The 22,088-nt window shown below is 34.0% G+C and overlaps 1 protein-coding gene across 5 annotated transcripts in view; it reads right to left on the bottom strand.

The window, feature by feature from the left end:
• LOC106139845 (uncharacterized) overlaps positions 1–22,088 on the bottom strand; it is a 54,769-nt gene that overhangs the window by 23,969 nt on the left and 8,712 nt on the right. For 2 of the 5 annotated variants that reach the window (XM_060947508.1, XM_060947509.1), the window contains exon 2: positions 17,182–17,296. The exons of 2 other annotated variants lie outside the window; for them this stretch is intronic. In XM_060947508.1, the coding sequence (XP_060803491.1) occupies positions 17,182–17,296 (115 nt within the window). Of the gene's footprint in view, positions 1–12,004; positions 12,242–17,181; positions 17,297–22,088 lie in introns of those variants that run through there. One more of the 5 variants, XM_060947512.1, reaches the window with a different exon arrangement.

The following is a 22,088-nucleotide window of genomic DNA, read 5'->3' as shown; positions in this document are numbered from 1 at the left end:
ATTCCAGTTTGGTTATGCAGATATTCGGCACGATGTTAAATCATACATCTTGCCCTATTATGAAAATAATTTACGGCACAAGAGAAAACATCCAAAAACCTTAATTTTTGGTAGTATTTTCACTTATTGTTCTGATTTTCTATTTTACATAGTTAATTAATTACTTTCTTTCGTTCACAGCTATTGCGTAAACTGCCTTTTGAACTATAAAGGGCATTTTCGTAATGTGCCCAGCAGAACAAAGGGAACATTTTAGCACGCCCGTACGTGCCCGACGTATCGTAAAACATCACATAAATTTACAACTTGAGTAATTACGTACTTTTACCATGAGGAACTAACGTTTATCTCTGTACAATATATCGGGCGATTTTGTAATACGGAAGCGAGCTAATGATGATGTAGAGAAAGAGTAGCCTAATTTTTATTCCGGATTTGCATCTGAAAAGTAAGTAGTGAAATAAAAAATCGTTAAACTTCTATAAAGATTTTTTTGACTTAGAACGTAGCTTAGAGTTACGCGTAGAACTAAAAAATCAGTTAATGTCTCCTCCCGCGGGAATGTCCGTTAATTCCTTTCTTAATGTACCCCAAAACCACATAAGGCATTTTAACCCAGTGATTTTGGGCTATTATTTGATATGCCAATTAGTCAATCGGTCAGTGTCTTCTTTATAGTTGTTAAGATAAATTAATTTAACAATACACTCTCTTAAATACTATGAAAAGGTTACAGTAAATTCTACTTATCAAATTAAACAAACGAGGACTGACGGCTACTTATCATGAAGCGCTTTCGACGCGCCCCAAGTAAATTGCCTTTAAGTAATATTTCACAGTGCTGAGTGAAAGACAGTAGAAATAAGCCCGTTTTCCAAGACAGTATTAGTTAATTATCGAATTTCGATCTTTAGCGGAAAATTCACATTTAACCAGACATAATTTATTCGTGATTTACTCGTTTGTATTAGTCGTAATTTCTAGTTTCTATTTTAGTCACACTCACTGAAATTGAATGGTGTCATTGTCTGTTTATCACATTATCATTTTAAAACAAAGTATTTACTTAATGAAATCATTAACTTTAATAGAACATACCTACTTATATAGTTAGTTTTATTATTATAGCATTTTCTTTTTCATAAATTGCCGAATTATTTAAGACATTTGATTTGAAATAAATCTACTTAAAATTTAATTTAACTTATTTTGTATGAAGATAATATTTAATATACCTAAAATTTTTAATAGAAATAATAATTTTTGTTTATGTAAAGTTTAAAAATAAAAACATAATTGAATTTTGTTATTAAGGCCTAACCAAGCTTTATTCTCATATATCTGTATAACATTCTGACGTCAAGTATGTAAAACTTTAAATATATGCAGGAAAAATGACGGAAACTATGCTAAATTTGGAAGTTCACAGTAACACATGTGCCGATTTTACGGAAAATGGAAAGTAAAACATGAAATAACCGTTTGCAAACGTTATTGTTTGTTACCGACTAGCGGTAGTCAAAGGACTGTGCTATCGTTTCTAGAATCTAGGTCGTGTGTACAATAATTTTAAGACTTCAACACTAAACTCACTTTCATATGTTTACTTTGTTCTAGTTCTACATTGCTAAATAAACCTTAATACAATTTATTGTCATGCTGACGTCAAAATTATGATCTTAATGTTGAAATATGATAAATATTTGAAGAAAAAATATGTTATTCAGAGACGTCACTATTTAACATCTCCTTGTGATATGAGATACCTACCCGCTGTTCTAGAAATCAATACTTTTTCAGCGTTGTGCACTTTTTGTTTGGGGGTAACAATGTTAATCTTGCGCTAGGACAATATTATTATTTCCATAGTATGTCAATGGGTATCAGTTTTATTAAATCCCGTTGAAGTTTTCACTTCTGCTGCTGCTGCTTTTTACTTTTGCAAATATCAAACCGACATTTTGATACACCATTAGAATAAATTTACAAGATTCAGTATAAAATTTATGTCAAATAATTAACGTAAATAATTGCGCTAATGTTAAGGAAGCAACATACCAACACTGGGATTTAAATCAGTGTAACAATGAATATTCGTCATAAAGGGTTTAGTTGCCCAAAGGGACTTTTAAAATGGATGAATCGCGTGACGGCATTGTTGCAGACAAATTAACACAAGCCAGCGACATACTCGTACGCCCTCCCGTACATACAATAGCTACTAGAAATATGCAAAGTGATATATACAAATAAAATAACTACATATCTGTTACTAGGTAAACAGAGCCAACAGTCTGGAAAAGACAGAAAGGAATTCACGTTAACTGAGAATGCTAGTTTATAAACGAAGAACTCGGTAGTTTGGTAGAAGTGAAAAAACATAGTAGTGTATGCCAGCTGTTATACAGAATACAGAGATATTTAATTGATAAAAGTAAGATGTCATATCAGTTGCTTTATCAAGTTTATTTTCAGTAAATGTTGAATGCCACGTGGTTGTCAAGCTATTATAGATATTTAACCTAACAAATAGACCCTGGATTTATAAAAAGGTTCCTATGACAGTACAACGATCCTACCGAAATCCGTTCTTAAATATATTTAGGTATGTACAACTATAGAGAATATTGCATATACAAAGACTTTGCCACTATAGCAACACCGGTTATTGAAAAAATATAGATTGATATACATAAAAAGATCAATTAATACACCCTCGTACATTCATTATACATATAAATTGGTGTTCTATTCTAAAGAAATTTTGTTTGTTGGTCTAAAGTAGGTCTTGAAATTGGCTTGCAAGTTTCTCTATTAGTGAGATATACCATAATGTCATTTTTCTTGGTGCAATCGTTTTCCTACCTCTGGTATTATTCATTGTGTTTTACATGATTGTAAAAAGATCTCATTACTTTATCGTTTTAAATATACAAGAACTTACTACATACCTACTTACTACGTTTTGAATTATCCCAACTTATATTGTCAAAGTGAATTGTTTGTTATCTTTTGACCCGTGAAATTTGCAAAGAACCTGCATCGTTTTGTAGCGAAGCTGCGGGTAAATACTAGTACCTAATAAAGCCTCAGCTAGCTTTATGGTCAAAAATGATGATACTAATACGCAATGCATAAAGTGCTATCAACCACACCCGAAACACTTCATATAATTGCAGCGGGTGCCGCTGCAATTCACAGATTTCTGTATTGCGATTAAAAAGCAATTGGTCGTGTGAGTGTGTATTTAATACCTTAAAATTGCCATTACGAGTAACATCAAATAAAGCATTGCACAGATAATATTTTTTTAAGTCTATTAGTCAATTGGCTAAGTGTATTTTCGCTCGAAAGTAAAACTGTATATGAACAGGAGTAAACATTTTTTTTTCTAAATTACTGGAAAAATAATATATGATCGATTTTACACGAGCTTATCATTTTACAAAAAAAAAAAAAGTGATAAGTCAAAATAAAGTGAGTGTTGCTCACATTACACATAGCAAAGCATAGCATAAGTTTCATAAGAATCTGAAATCATTTCAGTTGTGACTACCGTCGCGCAAGTGTCAGATTGATATGACACTGACTGTACATACCTAATGTATGGACTGTGAGAGAAAACGGAAACTAGCAGCGATGCATCAAACACCAACCGACCCACATAATTTTGTACTCAAATTATCGTTTATGGTTTACGGTCATTGGGAGCGGACTCATGACCGGAAAGATTTATTTTGATGTACGATTTTTAAACGAGGGTAACGAGTTTCTCATGTTTCAAATTATTCGATACTTTTGAATACGACTACACTTCCACCTTAGAAGCTGTTTTTAATGAATTTAAAACCGAATACTTCTTGTTCATATTAAATTGTATTCTAGAAAACAGGTTTAAATAAGAAGAGTATATGATCTGGGGCTAGTACTAAGAAATTGGTTTTTTTGAAATACTGAAACTTACATTGATATCTATAGCCCAACTCAAAAGTACTTCAAACATAGCTCTTAAAATTTTATAGGTAGGTACCTATACTAAAGTTGCTTATAACGGTGTTAAGAATGAATAAAATAGAAACTAAGTCAATTCATCAGCAAACATAGTATTAAAGCAGTCACATTCAAGCCAAAATAATGAAATAATGTTCAAATATACGTACGTATACTTTATATGATGTCCTTCAATAAATTAATGACCAATGCTATTACGTAAGCATTATCACTACTAACTACCGATTACGATTCAATCGATGTAGTGAAAGTCATTGTTAATTTTGGAATCCTTTCAATAGTTGCTTGAAGAAATTCTTTTGATAGTTGTATATATAATAAGGCTTTTACATTTGATTTTCCTTTCAAGTTTGTACATTTGGGTACATAAGCCGTAAAATAAATAAATCATCGGCCGAGACGTTAAGAAAGTGGTACCGGGGTTCGAAATCTCATCAAGACAATGGCGTAACAAGCCAAGCTCAAGTTTAAATCCCAAACGATGCCGTTATGGGGAGAATAAACATCGAAAAGAAACTTGCACATTCAAGCACAGAATGTTGAAATATTTAGCAATAATCAGGTTTGTTTTATAAGGAACAAAAATCAGCGACAGTTGCTCACGTCATCACCTTATCCTTATACTCCTGTTTCATGGACATAAGGCAATTCCTGAATCGCCTATGAGGAAGTAAATTGACATCCAGATATGTAAATCAATTGTTTAATTATTTTTTTATTTTTAACAAATCGTTGACGAATAACTTAAATTTCTTTAAAATGCTATTAAAAGATAATTATTATGTATCTAATTAGTAAAATCACTAATCTATCCCAACATTGAATTTGTAAATTACTCTTAATTACGTATGATTTTTCTGTCGATTTTAAATGATCTAGTTGCTTGAGAAATCATATGCAAGTCATTTGAATAAACAATTTCAATATGAGACTGGATTGGACGTCAGTTCATTAAGCTTATTTAGTCAATGTGTGAGGTTATAGGTCAGGCAGATGCAATGGACGAATTAGGGGCTGGGAGCTGGGACAGTTTAGCATTGATCTATGTAAGAATATGACAGGTATACCAGTAACAATTTATCTCTGGTAGAAAAAATCATAAAATATTTCAAATTCTTGATGACTTGAAATCATCATTAAAGGTAAACGTTTCCAACCATTAAAATGGTTCCATAGTTTAGACATGAATTAATATATAATATTCGTAAGTATAAACGTTTCCATTATGGATTTTTTTAAAGAGACTCGGTAAAATAAGTGTATTTGCTATTCACAATGAAGATAAATAAAAGGGTGATTAATTTCAAACAATTCCCAGACGTCAGATGGCCGGCCGGCAGATTTTATAAAGTGCACATGGTCAGAGCGTGGTGAACCACTTCTACCAATTAAAAAGCCTTCTACGTAAACGGCCACGTGATTTTTACGTCATTTGCTAATCAAAATATTCGACTTGATATAAAACGATATCAAACACGACAGAGTAGCAGATTTTACGTAATTAAATTAACTTTATGTTACGTTTGATGTACAACGAGGAGCCCAAAATAGCCGACACGAGTGTCGTTGACAAGTAGAAATATACATACATAGTAATCTGAATTGGATTTTATCATATTTATATATGTACTCTTTTTCGTGAAACATCACTTCGTTCGTGATTTTCTCAGTAAACTGGACTATCCGATATTCACATTCGAACGACCGTTAAAAAAGAAAGGACGTAAAACCCATTTTAACTGCGATTGTTCTAAAATTGAGAAACGTACGCTACGACGAATAACAACTGTGTAATTATTATCGGATCCAATAATTAAATGGCTAACATTGTTACGCTGCGATAATGGCCTTGTCTTTCTTGCCGTTTACGCGTTAAATTATTTTTTTCACAAAGTACTTAAAGAAGTTTTTCCTAGCTAGCTTATGACTAGTCACGACACGACCACGGCTGCTGGAACGAATGGATTAAGCGGGACATTTCAAGCGAACCAATCAAGTGAGTCGGATTGCCGATCTGATATTATAAATCAATGACGACATTGTTTTTACTTCAAGTTTAAGACTAAGAAGCCTTATCATTAAAACCATTTTTACCTGATTCGCATGTTTAACATCAGATTTTTAGAAATATTTATAATTTAAAAAATAATTCACTTATAAAATGTTATAGTTTTATAATAGATAGTAGCTTAATAAAACTTAGAATTTTAACCTAAATCGATTTAGAATCTGCAAAATCCACTGACACCACACCACATTCCAAGAAAATATTTTCAAAACACCATTACCGATATGACAGTTTTGGTGATATTGTTGTATTACGATTGTTACGTTATTCATTATAACGAATTCTCACAGAAATGAAACCTTTTAAGAATAACATTTATAGAGGTGAAAAAGCATTTGTGATGCTTTTATAAGTTAGATATTTTTCTCTGGTAACAAGCCTGCCATTGCCACGAACTCTATGACCGGTCATAGTCACACTTCCAATTAAAAAAAATGCGTTTATCGTTTTCTCAGACTTTTTGAAAGTTGGATACACAGTTACGTTTAGCTGGATTATTATGTGAAATTTTATAACAAGATTTAATTTTGCAAATGTAGTGGCTACTCAAGCTAATTAAATACGTAATCATGAGAAAGAGAAAACAAAAGTCATTGACAAAGTCGTTCCCACGACGAGACGACGTAACGGGACCTTCGGTCGAGGCCCGTACTAAAATTTTTATTTCTACATATTAAATTATCCAAGAGGAAATTGTCTTTGCTTAAGTCAATGAAGTCAAATTAGGACTGAGAAAAACATTTTCCTTTTTTGAAGATCATTTCACTCAGACCGTAGCATATCCCCGATTACATTAAGACTTGTTGGTTAAATAGCTTGGATGTACTTATGAAACTATAAGTACGATTTAACATTGATGTGCCAGTCATGATGTATTTCGTACATAAGCCGCCTCCATTATTCTCTGGAAGATCTTCTTATCTATTTTGTCAACTACACCGCTAATAATACAAAAGCTATATTCTTATCTAACTTTACGATTTGATAACAATCTATGTATAAGACTTAATATCGTTTAGATCTTCATATTGATATGAATTTATTTAAGATTCATATGATACATAATAGTTAAATGTTTGAAAGTATGTGTTACCATTGCACCGTAGCAATGCAGAGCAATAGTCAGCACACAACAGCTCGCTATTCATCAATCACAACGAACAGTATGAATAGAGTTGACATACGGGTATATGGCTGATGACGTTTAATGTTACTACACTGAGCCGCGTTGCCTAAACTAAAATATAAGACACGATGAGAAAATGGATTCACGATATGCATTCTCTACACGTAAAATGTCTGTCGGTCGTCATATAAAGGAGGTGTATGGATTATTGGATAAGAATTTTAATCTGACCTACTAGTTGATCACGCGAGCCAATGTAATGGTAAAGTTTTCCATAACCAACGACAGGTGAGACAATGTGCACAGGGTAAGCAATTCGAGATAGATGACAAACTCACGATCGAAATAATAGGCTTAATATGCAGTGAGATAAAGATGATATTAATAGACGCATCGACATTCTAGAAAAGATTCACCAAACTTATTATAACGTGTATCAAAATCAATTGGTGGCAATAACGATTCTTTGCGCAGGAGCCATGAAGTAATGAATACTCATTTTCAGAGCTATAATGTATCGTTATTCAAACAATTTTTAAAAGATAAATATTGAATTGTTTTTATTAGATATTATCTTTTATGTCAATATATTGGCATCTCTCGTTGTCTGCCGAAGATATAGTTTGTTGAACTACGTCCGCAAGGTCAAGTACCCTTATCACTCGAAAAACCCATCGTTAAGACGTCAAATCCGTAATGTAATTTAAAAATGTTTTGGAAGTAACTACTTATAAGAAATAATAAACATTTATAGTGCTACAAATTATAACAACTTTTTCACTTGTGGAATCACTGAATGAAACAAAGTATTGAAGGTCTTGCTTGATATATGAATGACAGCACGCTCAAAAGACTAAACACTACTTCTGCATATTTGCAAATGAGATCCAGTGTCTTGATATATTACAAATCAATAACAATCACGATGGCATTCATTGTTAGTTAGAACATAACAGCATTAATAAGGAAGATATAAGCGTGCAAAATTAAGTATATGCTGTGCACGTAGCCCGAAGGTATTGTACCCATATGCAGCGGCTACTGATACCTTGTTACCGCATAATTCGTAAGCACAATAAACTCTGCCTCACTTACATGGAGATTAGCTTGGGTAAATAAATTGCCCTACAGGTTACGTGACTGACCCACATTTTCGTAAGAAAATTACTTCTTTGATTTTCATTTTGTAACAAAATATAGATTAGCACGTGAGAAACTCCTCACTTGAGTACATTCTCTCACAGTGTGTTCATAAAAGTATTTACAAAATTTAATTCGATTTTTTATTGATATATTTATGTACATCAAGGAGAAAAATGCAACTAGAACTAACGAACTACTTTACAAATAACAGCTCCCAACAAGATTTGACCAAATTTTGTAAGGCAAGGAAAGAATAAAGAACAACTTAACTGTAACTAGCTAAGAAACACATTAAAATATACGGTTATGTATACAGAAATAATAATGGGCACGCTAGAAATAATGAGAACTTTTTTTTACAAAAAACTAGCGGTCGCGTGATAAAAGTTGAAAACCTAGTTCACCAGATCGAGATTTGGAAGGTTAATAAGAGAAGGTCAGCGACGTCCTTTAAATAGCATGCATGGCTGGCCAGCGTGGCGCAGTCATGCAATCTCAGACGAACCTCAGCAAGACCACACAAGAATTAAACTTGACCTTACGTCGTTTGTTACACACAGTATCGCTCTCAATTAGCTACACTCAGATTGTGATCTCAGACAATTAGCAGCACGGGAAGTAGCCGCACACATTGAACTACAATGAACTGAATGTTACATAAATATTGTTTAAAATCTTACGGAAGATTTCCTTAAGAAAAATGATTCACACAGATTTCTAATCTTGCTTTAGCGACAGGAACTACGTGAGTAAGTTATGGCCATCAGAGCGAAAAATCGAATGCTAAGCATGGGTGATCTGGAAGATTTCAAGTATGATCCTTCTTTGTCCTTATTTAAATAACACAATGGTATTGCAGAACTAGCATTTGTGCGTGTGGGAAACTTAATATCACAACTGGTATAAGATTACGTTGACAGAGGTAAACGTGTCAAGGTGTAACTTGATGCAGCTCCGAAGGACCGCAATGCTGCAGCTAGACTCGGAGACAACAACAGGAAATGATACATTTCTAGTTGTTTTCATTATAAAATTTGAAGGTTGTGTACTGAATCGGCCACAAGTTTATAAATAATCCTTCATTCATTGGCGGCCCTGAATCTTTACGTAGCAAAGATACGTTCACTCTATTTTGGCTTAACTATAATCAAATTTAATCAGATTCTTTTTTCTTATCTGTATTGTGGCCTGTCTCATTTAAAATTTAAAAAATCTTGTTCGTGTCTTTTTTATACTATTATATTACCACAATGGTAACGTTAATTACATATTTAAACCGCAATTTTCTAAACCATGTATGCATTTACACATACAGTGGAATGATGCATAAGCCCGCATCAGACTCTGCCTTGACACGTTTGCTTATTTATTTATAGCGGCTGATTATAACTACTCGTCACATCGCAACCAATTGATTGACTTATATAGAGGAGAAGGTGGTATTGTGGCCCCCTACTTTGTTTTTGAGGCTTTATAAAAAAAGTAAAGTACCTAAAAACTTGAAACATACTTTATAGGGTTCTTTAATCATTTGTTTATGCATATTTAACTATGGAATAAATAAAACTCGCACCAGATAATCAGAAATAATATTTATTCTTAAGTAATCAAATTTGGCATAATGAGATCAAGTGATGGTTATGTGGCACCCTGGGGGGTCATATTAAATGTATTGCACAATTGAAACCTAACGGCAAAAATCACAAATATAATAGTCGCCTTCTGGACCTGCACAGGCTGCATGAGCCCATAATTCGCAACTCTGACACTGTAGCCATTGCTCTCCAGGTCTGTCATTTGAATAGTTGGTTTCGCAGAACACGCAGAGAACATCTGTATTTTCAGGAACTCTATTCAAATGTGAGCTGTCATCACCGGAATCGGTATTTTCTGCTTCACTGTCAGAGCTACTGCTGGATGTAACATCTCTCTGGCACCGACCAGCTTGGCTAGTGCCTCCTCCACCGCGATCACGCTGACACCATCTCCGCGAGGAGGTCCTCGTCCTCGTCCACGCGCTCGTCCTCGAGTCTCTGCTAAGCGCAAAGATTCAGTCAGTTGATTTTTGTAAGGCGATAATGTAATTACTTTTGCTGTTGTCGTCTTTCTACCGCGATTAGAAGTCCTAGTCTTGGCCCGAGGTATTGGCTGAATGTCCTCTGGAAGAATCAAACTATTCTGCGGTTCTTGTGGCTCTGTATTTATGCCTGGTGGACATTGGCCAGCATCAAGACTTGTATCATCATTATCAGGCATAGAAGATGTTTGACCACTGCTAGATGCTTCCGCTATAAAATCGACGTCTGTGAATACTTGAGGATTGAAAGTATAGATGCCAGTTGCACGAAAACCATTAACTGCAATTTCTCCCGTCGTGCTCCTAATATATGCTCGGCCAAGAAGCTCAGCAATGTCGAAAGGTTTCAGCAATCTTTCAGAATGCAAATGAAACTTCCGAATCTCCTCACTGTAATAGCATTTTACGGCGTCCATGAAGGTTTTGTCCAAAGGTAGGACCTTGTGCGTTGTATGAGGTGGGAAACTGATAATAGTGACATGGTTCTCGCGAGCTAACTCTATTATTTTTACGTTCCGAGAATGGCTGTAATGGCCGTCAAAGATAAGTAATATAGGAGATTCCACATTTGGGTTTGTTTTATCAATGAAATGCCTGAACCATTCAGTGAACAAATTCGATTGGATCCAACCAGATGGATGGACTTTACCAATCGATCCAGGTGGAGCACCTTTCTTGGTCTTACATGTAATGTGACCCCCGGGACCACAATACAACCAATGTGAGGGGGTCGCATTATAAATTTTGATATTATCAAAACAAACATACCTAACATATTTATAAAATGCTTAAATTTCATAATTACCTTTGAAATCCCGCAGAAGAATGTTCAATGAATATAACGTGCAAACACAAAAATACAAATTCAATAGTTTTCAATTTTTACGCAATTAAATTCACAGCAGTTAAAAAGTTTTCTCACAAACGTGTTTCGACTGATTCAAATGACGGATAAACGAAGCGACTTCTGACGGATTTGATGGATGCTAAATATTGCTGTCACAACCAGCATTTAGTTCCACCAAAAATATGCGATATGGCGTTATTAGAAAGTATTAATATCAATGGGGGCCAAAATACATGCGGGGGCCACAATTGCACCTTTTCCTCTACTTTCAATTTGTTTGTACTTATTGATTTCATAATCAATTTTATTACTTCAACCATCATGATGACTTTTCCATCAAAACAATGCGTGTCCTCGTTTTTAAAATAGAAGGTCATAATATCTATATGATGCTGTAAGAAATTGAAATATAATGTAAATGTTAACATTTTTGACAAGCCTGCCAATAAGCGAAATAGGCGGCAAGATACAATTTTATCAGAAAAAAAACTTGACTCCAAAATTAACTAGAGTATTTTAATATGCTAGATCATAGATAGTAACAGGTAAAAAGTTATAAGGTGATGAATTTTCATTAAAATAGAAAGTATTGGCTGCAGTAGCCACTGAATATAGGATTGCAAGTGTGGTTTGTTTGGTGCCGGTTGTATGGAAAGGACGAAACCGGGTGGTGGTGCTGCGCCCCGGTGCGTTCGGTGCAGCTTGCAATTAGAAAGCGCGCTGAAGACTCACCTGCACCGCAAGAGTTCCTCCAGAAATCGTAGAATTTGCTGCATGAACACATCTCGGTCGGCCGTCACTACGCACTAGTGCCAATGTATTTTTAAACTTCACTTGTACAGTTTCGCAATCCTTCAGCTGAGCTCACACTGTTCAGTTAACGTTGAAAGCTAAGTAAACACAATAACATGTTAGTGTAGCGGCTCAGAAGGCGGGTCGGGAACGGTTCATAGAAAGCGTTGGAGCGAACGCGGGCGAGTCGTCATCGTTTTCGTACGATGCGTGCCGTTCGCGGGCGGCGCGTGGAGCGTGGGTCCGGCACGGGCGCCCTGCTGCGACTGCCGGCCGAAGCCCGACGACGCCTCCACGACGCCGGATATAATAAACCCGGAGGGAAATGGACGGATTTTGCTTTTGAATGATGTGATGTGTATCACCTTTGATTGATAGAATTGAAAATTGTTCGCCAAGACCATTATAATTAAGAAGTGTCATACACGTATTTGTATAAGAAATATTTGTTGTTTAAGTTCAAACAATCCTGAAGATTTTAGTGGTCATTTATTTAAATGATCAAATATAGCTTATTAAATTAAAAATGGCTTTTCTGTAGGGATAACGAAAACTTACAGGTTTTCCGAGCACGTTCATACAAAAGAGTTCAACGATCTTAAAAAGACACGGGAAGGGGCGTAACAAACGATATCATCTCTTATTCTCTATAACTATCTCACATCAAACCTGAATTTAGTTATTAATTAAACAAAATTTTATAAATTCAATTATAGGTATATGTTTTAAATTCAATTATATATCATGTCAGTCGTCGGTCTTTGACATATTTTTTCTTCTTATCTTCCTTAAGTTTGCCCCGGTTCTTGAGTGAGGGTTTTACACGAAGCAACTATCTGACTTTTGAAACCTATGCACAGGGTCTTTAATCTGGTTCTCATGAGGTTTAATCTGACCGGAAGAAAATCGGTACTGATGAAACTATGTAATGTTGCTACTCAGAAATAATGGTAATAAGTAGGATTTAATACTAAGCCTTAAGTTTTCTTTTCATACCGTTCCTTGTCAGTTTGACCACCGACGGTCTAGATTTTTGACTTTGGATGTATATTTCGTTGTGGATAGATGTGGAGACCTTAATTTTTTTATATCCTTTTGTCGTGACCATGTGACCATGAAAAGCAGTAGGACGGAACTGATTTGATGGCTGTCATAGCTATAAACAATATTTGTTCAAGTTCAAATCTGAAGGCAGTTCTTTCGCTTGAAAGTAGATTACCCTGCAGTTATTTTCAGGTATAATAAGGACCGGAACACCCAAGACCAAGGGCAACTGATTTTCAGATTTACAAGCTTGTCGGTTAAGGCTAAGAGTCTTTTACCGTGCCTTCTTTAATGCCTTGTGGTTCCCAGCACCAAAAGAAATAAGAAAAGGACTACTCCATCTTTCTCATGAATGTTGTACAAGGTGGCTAAGGGATAGGCTTATAAACATAACAGCTTTAAAAATTTTATACGACGCTTTGGTTAGAAGCCACTTAGAATATAATGCGGTAATATGGGCTCCTCATGAAGACAAGTACATCACGATGTTAGAACGGATTCAAAATAAATTCACTAGGTATCTTTATTTTAAGTTATATGGTGTTTACCCCTTTTACCCGCTCATGTATCCCACGTTATTTGTACTTGGTATGGTTGGCTACAATAAGTTAGAGGTAAGAAGAGATTTTGCATTAGCACGAATTGTGTTTAGTTTAATCAGGGGCAAGGCGGTTAATTCAGAAATCCTGGCTAATATTAGCCTGTCGGTTCCTGATAAGTACGTGCTGCGGAGACGCACGCCTCGTTTATTTGAGGTACCGGGAGGGCGTACTAGCCTAGTTCAAAAATCTCCGTTTGTTCGCACGTTATTGTTATTAAACGAGGTGGCGGAATTGGTAGATTTGTTCTCGTGTTCTGTAAGCAAATTCACAAGAGTAACTCACTGTGTGATCTGTTATGGTGCTATGGGCTGTGAGTAAATGATCCCAGTTGCCTACCGCTTGCTGTTCCGTATCAGATCACATTTCGGTCCTATATTTTGGAATTAGGCACATTGTTTTTATTTTGTTTCTTTTTTATTATTATTTAATGTGAATCATTGTAAGTATACTTATCGCATTAGTGTAATACTGTTAGGATAAGTATAAAGTTTGTGAATAAATAAATAAATAAATAAACTTGGGATTCTTCTTTAAGCTGGTAGGCTAGCAACCTGTCACTATTTAGATCTCAATTCTATCATTAAGCCAAACTGCAGAACATGGCCTTTCAGTATTTTTAAGACTTTTGGATCTATCTTCCCCGCAAGGAATATAGAAGTGATTGTATGTATGTATGTTCATGTTTCACCTAAGGTACGTTCGTCTATCAAACTACAAAACCTAAATAGATCCAGTACTACTTGGTAATTAATTACAGACTAGTATTACTGGAAAAGCACGACAGAAACATGGTCAAATAACAGGTTGGACGACCAACCCGTGCGTGTGTGCCGATGTATACGATGCGACATTGAGATGCAAAATAAAGTATGTATGGAAGCGTACTCGTTTTACGTTAGATAGTTTTAAATTTTACGGTTGTTATCGTAGAAAAATATAAACACTTCAACGAATTTATTATTTTAGATAATATATATCGGTACCTGTATGAATTTATTACCTTTATTAATATATCTATATCTTATCTTTATGAATAAAATATTCAAAAATGTAATAAAACTAATACTCGTATCATATGAAATTTTACCATGTAATGCATAATGATAAGTATAATTTGCACTAATACAATGTTACATACATTGCATTAGTGCAAATTATACTTTTTTAAACGTTATTTACCCCTTAGTGAAAGAGGCACAATTTTATGTATTTATGTGAATATAGTGTAGCACACCGCACCTAATGTTCCTACAACTGGTACCTCATTGATTACCTAAATCAAAAAGAAACTTTATTTTCTAAGTTACTTGCATAGAAATAATAACAGAACAGCGAATACCTCTATGAGTAACCAATTCTCAAATTTAATTATTTTGTGAGTGAAGGCGTACAACAACAACAAGTACAGCCTTTATTATAACAGGGAAGTGATCGCACTCACATGAATGACGTGGCAGCCGCCCGCGCACCGCGCAGCCACAGTACGCACCCAACACTTCGGTAACTTGGTATACAAGAAGAAACGGTAACGTATTTGGATCATAAAATATTCAAATTATTTTAAACTTTAAAGCTTTAAAAAGGGGTCACTTTATGCTAAAAGCATTTTGAAAACACTAATTAAGGTGTCAATTTAACATATTATTCAATTTTACTAACTCATATCACGTCTGCATTCTATGGGATAGGAATATAGGATAGACGAAGCCTAAATCTAGTACCAAAGTTGGAATGCCATGTTAAGTTGAAAGTCATAATGATGGAATAAAAAAATCCAAATCTTCTCTTTGATTCAATTCCAAAAACTGAGTGGAAGAAAAACAAATGACATACACTATATGGTTCTTTGCTATATAACCATCATGCAAGCAATATAATTAACTTAAAATTAAGGAAGTTCTTGCAAAATTATGTTCAGCCAATAACGTTTTAAGAAGACGACGAAAACTGGTACTTACCATTACCAGTTTCTTTTACATACATACATACATATGATCACGTCTATATCCCTTGCGGGGTAGACAGAGCCAACAGTCTTGAAAAGACTGAATGGCCACGTTCAGCTATTTGGCTTAATGATAGAACCGAGATTCAAATAGTGACAGGTTGCTAGCCCATCGCCTATTAATTATATTTATTTCTATATAAATTATAAGGTGTGCGGCATACCAGGAAAAATCATATTTTATATCTTAATTCAATATGAAATAAACTAATATTAGTAAATAAAAATAAAGTTAAGTTATCAACCCATTAGAAAGTCATTCAGTAATTTAGAACTCGTCTTTATTCGATTTTAAAGTCATTAATTTATCACATTTAATTTGAATTGAAGATTCTCGAGTATACCCCGGTCGTAGATAACTTATCGAGAGTTCATTGTCGTCATAGTTTACTACAAAATAATTTCAAAACACTCTTTACTTATACTGTGTGGTTCTCAGTATTTTAAAACCGATCACTCTTTTCCTTTACCATGGAATTCATATGAAATGACTAAAAAAGGGTTTATCTTTGTCAGACTATTGGCTCTGCTCATAAAGGAAGAAGAATTGATATATTTGTATAATTAAAGTATAATATAATATCATAGAGATCTTCTCTAAAGTCAGCAGGAAGAAATCAACCTTTTAAGAAATCAACCTTTTAAGGTTGATTTCTACCCGCTGACTTTAGATAACTTTAGTTAACCTTCTTTGTATCTGATAAGATTATGGTAGAATTATTAAGGTACTTAAAAGCAACCACGACCTTAGGAAGTATTAACTATTTAGACAGTTTAATCATTAAAAAATAAACATCATAATTTTTTGTTTGTTTTCGGCTTAAAAATAATGTTTTCGGGGAGCCCTTTAAAGCTGAGCAAAGATTTTTCACCCTACGTTAGAACTATTATACAAATCTAACCTTAACTGTATAAACGACTTTATTATTTTGTATATTGGTTTAAAATTGGATATTGCATGGTTGGGGTATAAAATATGGATAATATTGTTAAAAACAGTAAAAATATTATGAGTTTCTTAGCAATTTTCTAACAGGTAGATCATTTTCATATTTTCATCAAATAAATATTTATCATTTATTTTTAATTGTAAATTACGTGCAAAGTATCATTTGACCTGAACTTTTATTAAATATAAGTTATCAAACTTTATTTCTTTTATTGATATATCAAATGACAATTTATTGGTATTTCAGTACGATATTATAAAGTACTATTAATTTCACTCATAAACATTTTTATTCGGTCTACATATCAGTTGAATTATATAATAGCAAATATAATATACATGAAGCAATATACAGACACGACGAAATTTGCTACCAAATTGCCTAATTCCAAAAATTTCTTGTTGGAAATATCCAATTTCCGGAAATTAAAGGTAGTTAATTGACTCCTGGATTTATAGCATTATGGCAAAGGTACCACCTCAGATGAAGATAATTATTTATTCAATCTAATCTCACCAATGCGACTGATAGCGAAATGTGGCTGCGGCGTGAGCAGAGCTGAGCTGACGCGATCGCTATTGGGCTGTCGGCGAGACATAGTTGGAGACATTCTACTTGATCTTCCACTTACCTGAAACAAACGATTGCACGTTAATAATACCTTATCTACTTTATACAACAGATATTATTATTTTATATGTAAATATTTTCATATTCTGTAAATGTATAATGGCCCAAAAATCTCAAAGAATATTTGAAATCTGTTATACTCTCATGGTGGTACGGAGTAGATTTAAAGTATAATAAATACTATATACCTATAGATTTTTAAACAAGTAAGTGAGATATCTATATATAGGTATTCATTTTGACACTGGGTACTTATATGGCCACTATGCGACGAATGTTTGACCCCGTCCGTATGCTTTCCTCTTGATAACCTTTTATAAGTTCAAGTGTATCTCCATCCTTGAGAATAATTTATAAGATGGGAGCACTATATTTATTGTTAATTTACCACATATTATTTTTTATTGTATTGTTTGCTTTACTGAATTAGGCGTACATCTTGTCTTAATATTCTCTTTAGCCAAAATCCGCCTTGGGTGAATTACACGCAAAACTGCTAACTTCGCGCTTCGTTTTTAACGTCGAGGCTAGGAGAGGTTTGACAGAGTTGTGTAATTCCATTTTCAAAACCCATAAAAAATTTAATTTGGTCCTCAGGGACTTATCTACCTCAACTTAAACTGACCGCTTAAACAGTGGGCTTTATTCCTGTGGGCCCTAATCTCGTGCCAAACCTCATGACTACGCCTAGGGCGAACATCAGGACTAACAGATCGTATTACCTACCTACCAGCGCTCAGCTCTTTTTTTTCCTACATATTATCATGTCTATATCCATTGCGGGGAAGACAGAGCCAACAGTCTCAGAAAAAACCAATGGGCCACGCTCAGCTGTTTGGTTCAATGAAAGAATTGAGTATCAAATAGTGAAGAGTTGCTAGCCCATCGCCTAAAAGAAGAATACCAAGTTAATAAGCCTTGTCGCCTTTTACGGCATCTATAGGAAAGAGATGGAGTGGTCTAATTCTTTTTTCTATTGGAACCACACGGCACTTTCCTGGTTCAATAATAAAATAATAGGAAAAGTGTTTCTATACAACTCTTTATGGACTTTGATAAAACTTTTTTTGTTGGAGGTATATATGCTATGAATATTGGGAAACATATATTTAGGATAGTATTAATTTTACTCAATATAATAATTCAGATTGATTATACATATAGTTACTATTCAGAAACTTTTACTTGAAATATATATAAAAAAACTAACATCTCCCAAAGCGTCTTTTACAAAAATAGAACATTACAATGGTTATTTATGTTTATCAGATCGGGGCGGTGGGCCTACTTCAAATCCGCCAACCTTGACTCACTCTCTTAATAGATGAACTCGAGTAAATTCCGATACTAAAATGGTGTAATCTTTGTTTATCTGGATTACGTTTTAACTGAATGATCTCAACTGGATTAATCGGATTAACGCGGTTACATCTCTATGTGCGAAATTACGGGGCAAAATACCTATTTGATCAGTCTATTGTTTTTATGTTTGTCTGCGTTGATTACCTGATAGACCTAATGAGACTGTTTTTACTTAATTTATACAAGTCTACAGTATAAATAAATAAAAGATTATGCGCAGATTATTTGGAACCCAGTAACTCAGAGGCGACAAGATATGCCGAAATTAGCTCTGCCCCGCCTATGCCCCGAGATAAACATGTTTGTTATTGCAGAAGCTAGCATAATACTAACCATTGATATTATAAAAAGAGTTAACGTAAGGATTATCAACAATCATTTTGTTTTGTAAACATGTCTACATAGAAAGATAATATTGTATAGTAGTACTTAAATAAAATGCTTACGTATTCTTACGAAATATTTTACGAGATATGATCAAGAGAAACCTCCGCATATACTAATATGTTAAGACGAGTAAGATTTTATTGGAATAACGTCAATGAGTATGAATCTCACAATATTATAATTTTTTCTCAAAAAAGTTTTAATTAAAATGTATCGTATCATTGTTTTCAGTTGCATGTTTTCTCAAACATTACTCATTCTTGCAAAAATAATATTACTTAATCCAATTTGTGTTGGTTATACATAAGGTATGTTACATAATAGTGTTAGACCATTATGTATAACTGTAACGAATTTATCAGTAAGGTAAACTTCTATATTAATCAAGTGTATCGCAGTTTTAGAATTCATAACTGGTGAGTACATTTGGTCACATCCGAATTGAATTTTCTTTGTTTGAGCAGACGTTTTTCAATTAAAAGCACTGTATTGCCTCGATATCAGCCGCCGCCACCAGGGTTGCTATCAAAAGGGTTGCTATTAAATGTTGCCCTATTTTGTGTTACAGTAGAAAGGGTAAAGGAAACAAAGTGAATACATAGGTTAGATTGGTTGAAATGCACTACTTAAATATCCGATAGAAAGAAGCTACTGTGTATCAAAATACATGTAACGTTTGCTGAACATATCCTTTTTCTATAAAAAAAAGCCAGGCAATCATTAACTAGATACCTAAGAATTAATTCTAAACAGGTAACTATTCAAAAATGATTTATTTGGCACTTACGTTTGTCCGCAAAATTCGTATGCACAAAAGCAAAATAAAGAGATATCTGTTGTCATAAATTTGAGAAAACAATAAGCTCTTTTATCATTTTCCATGAAAAAACATGATTCACTTACAATTTGAATATATTGTTGATTTTCTCATGGTACTTTTGAAAGTATTATAAAATTTACTTGTTTACATAAATACGTCGCGACTTTATCCCTCAAGCTTTTCATAAGGTTTTCTTTTTAATTGTAATAAACTTAAATAATATTTTACGATTCAAACCCTTCCGTTACCTCTAACCATAAATCTGTGCTGCATTGTCTACCGTTAAACTCCCACGGGTAGCTTTCCTCCCGTATTCACGCTTAATGGCTTAAGTGAGCCTGTGCATTTTCCTGCATGCGAAGAGGAACTAATTTCCCGTGGAGGTATGCAAATCTTCTCGTCGGAACCCTAGTGTCGGGGGCAATGCACTGACTGAACTATTTAACTTAGTGTATAGAACGTAGTCGACTTAGTAACTAACTTAACTATTCTGAGTTTCCCTTTGGAACATTTTTTTTAGATATTTCATAAACGATTACGTAGGATCTTTCTATGGCAAATAACACACTGATTTTTACATGTTTCGTTTTTATTATATGCAGTAACTTCTTTCTAACATTAAAAAATATCCTGAAGTTAGGCAAATTTTCTCGCAGGAACCCTAGTTTTGAGGGCAATGCACCGGCACTGTTTTTACTTAGCTAGTGTTAGTGTATAGAACGTAGTCGACTTAGTTATACGACAAATCGATATGAGAATGACCCAATTAGTTCGCAACTTTTTGCCTGTCTGATTGTAAAACATTTGTCATATGTCGGTTATAACGAAATTATACATCTAGATGACTTTTTCATGTTTTCTTGAAATAAAATGACAAATTAATATATGTATATACGGGACAAATTTCACAGATTGTTATAAGATTACTAACTTTATAAGTTAGTAATTGTACAATTAATACTTGTCATTGCAATTAGATTAGCACCTGATTATGAAAGTCAATGCCATAAATAGAGGATAATTTTTGTAAATAGGTAGGTACCTAATAGTTACAATGTGTAATCATCATGCCACGTAACATACGTATGTGATTAGGATATTACCACTTAAATAATGAAAAACCTGTTCAATATACATAATACTACTTTGTAAATTAGATAGTATGTTATTGTCGCAGAAAACTTTGTAATTGCTAATGTAAATATTATGTAAACATGTAAGTATAGCATAAATGAAAATTTTATAGATACCTCAGCAAAGTAATTCGTGGTAAGAATAATTACTTCGTGACTTTCATTTCTTCAATTCAATTATGAGATGCATTTTTAGTGTGTCTAATAGCACGTGTGTAAGTATCTGTAACGGATTGCAAAGAGCTATCTGAGTGAGCTTAATATTATAATTGACACTTTTCCAAATAATGAAACAATAGGAAAAGTGTTTCTATGCAACTCTGTATAGATTTTGATGAAACTTTTTTTGTTGAAGGTAATTAGTATTCAATTCATTTCACTAAGTATTCAGCTTAATTATTTACTTTTTATACATATACTTTTACAAAATGAAAAAAATTTTTGAAGGCACTACACCAAATTAATAAGGTCGGAAGAACAAAAAAGGAGGACCTCTTCAGTCGGACACTTTCTGGCAGAGTGCGTTATCTAAAATTATCCCGTAGGAATCGATACCGGCTACCGGCCCTTCCTGTGCTGTCTAGACGGGCATATTCCCGGGTAAAGAGCACTTATTTTATGTACACGGAAGATTTCCTTTTGAAGTTCGCTCGATTGTTAAAACTGAATTAAAAAACTTAATGAAGCTACCTTTTCTTCTTTATAAAACCACAAATTATAGTTTGATATGTTTGGCTGATTTTACTCAGATTTACGATTCGACGGCCTCTGTGGCTCAGCGGTAGTACGCTTGTCTGTGACACCGGAGGTCCCGGGTTCGAATCCCGGCCAGGGCATGATGAGAAAAGAACTTTTTCTGATTGGCCTGGGTCTTGGATGTTTATCTATATAAGTATTTATTATAAAATATAGTATCGTTGAGTTAGCATCTCGTAACACAAGTTTCGAACTTACTTCGAGGCTAACTCAATTAGTGTAATTTGTCCCGTATATATTTATATATTTATATTTAGGTGATGAAAGCTAACTACTTTCATTTCTTATTCTTTTTTAATATAACAATAAAAAATCATGAAACATATTTTAGAGGT

The sequence above is a fragment of the Amyelois transitella genome, chromosome 13 (assembly GCF_032362555.1).
Source record: "Amyelois transitella isolate CPQ chromosome 13, ilAmyTran1.1, whole genome shotgun sequence".
NCBI classification, from domain to species: Eukaryota; Metazoa; Arthropoda; class Insecta; order Lepidoptera; family Pyralidae; genus Amyelois; species Amyelois transitella.
This window is presented reverse-complemented; position numbering and strand designations above follow the sequence as displayed.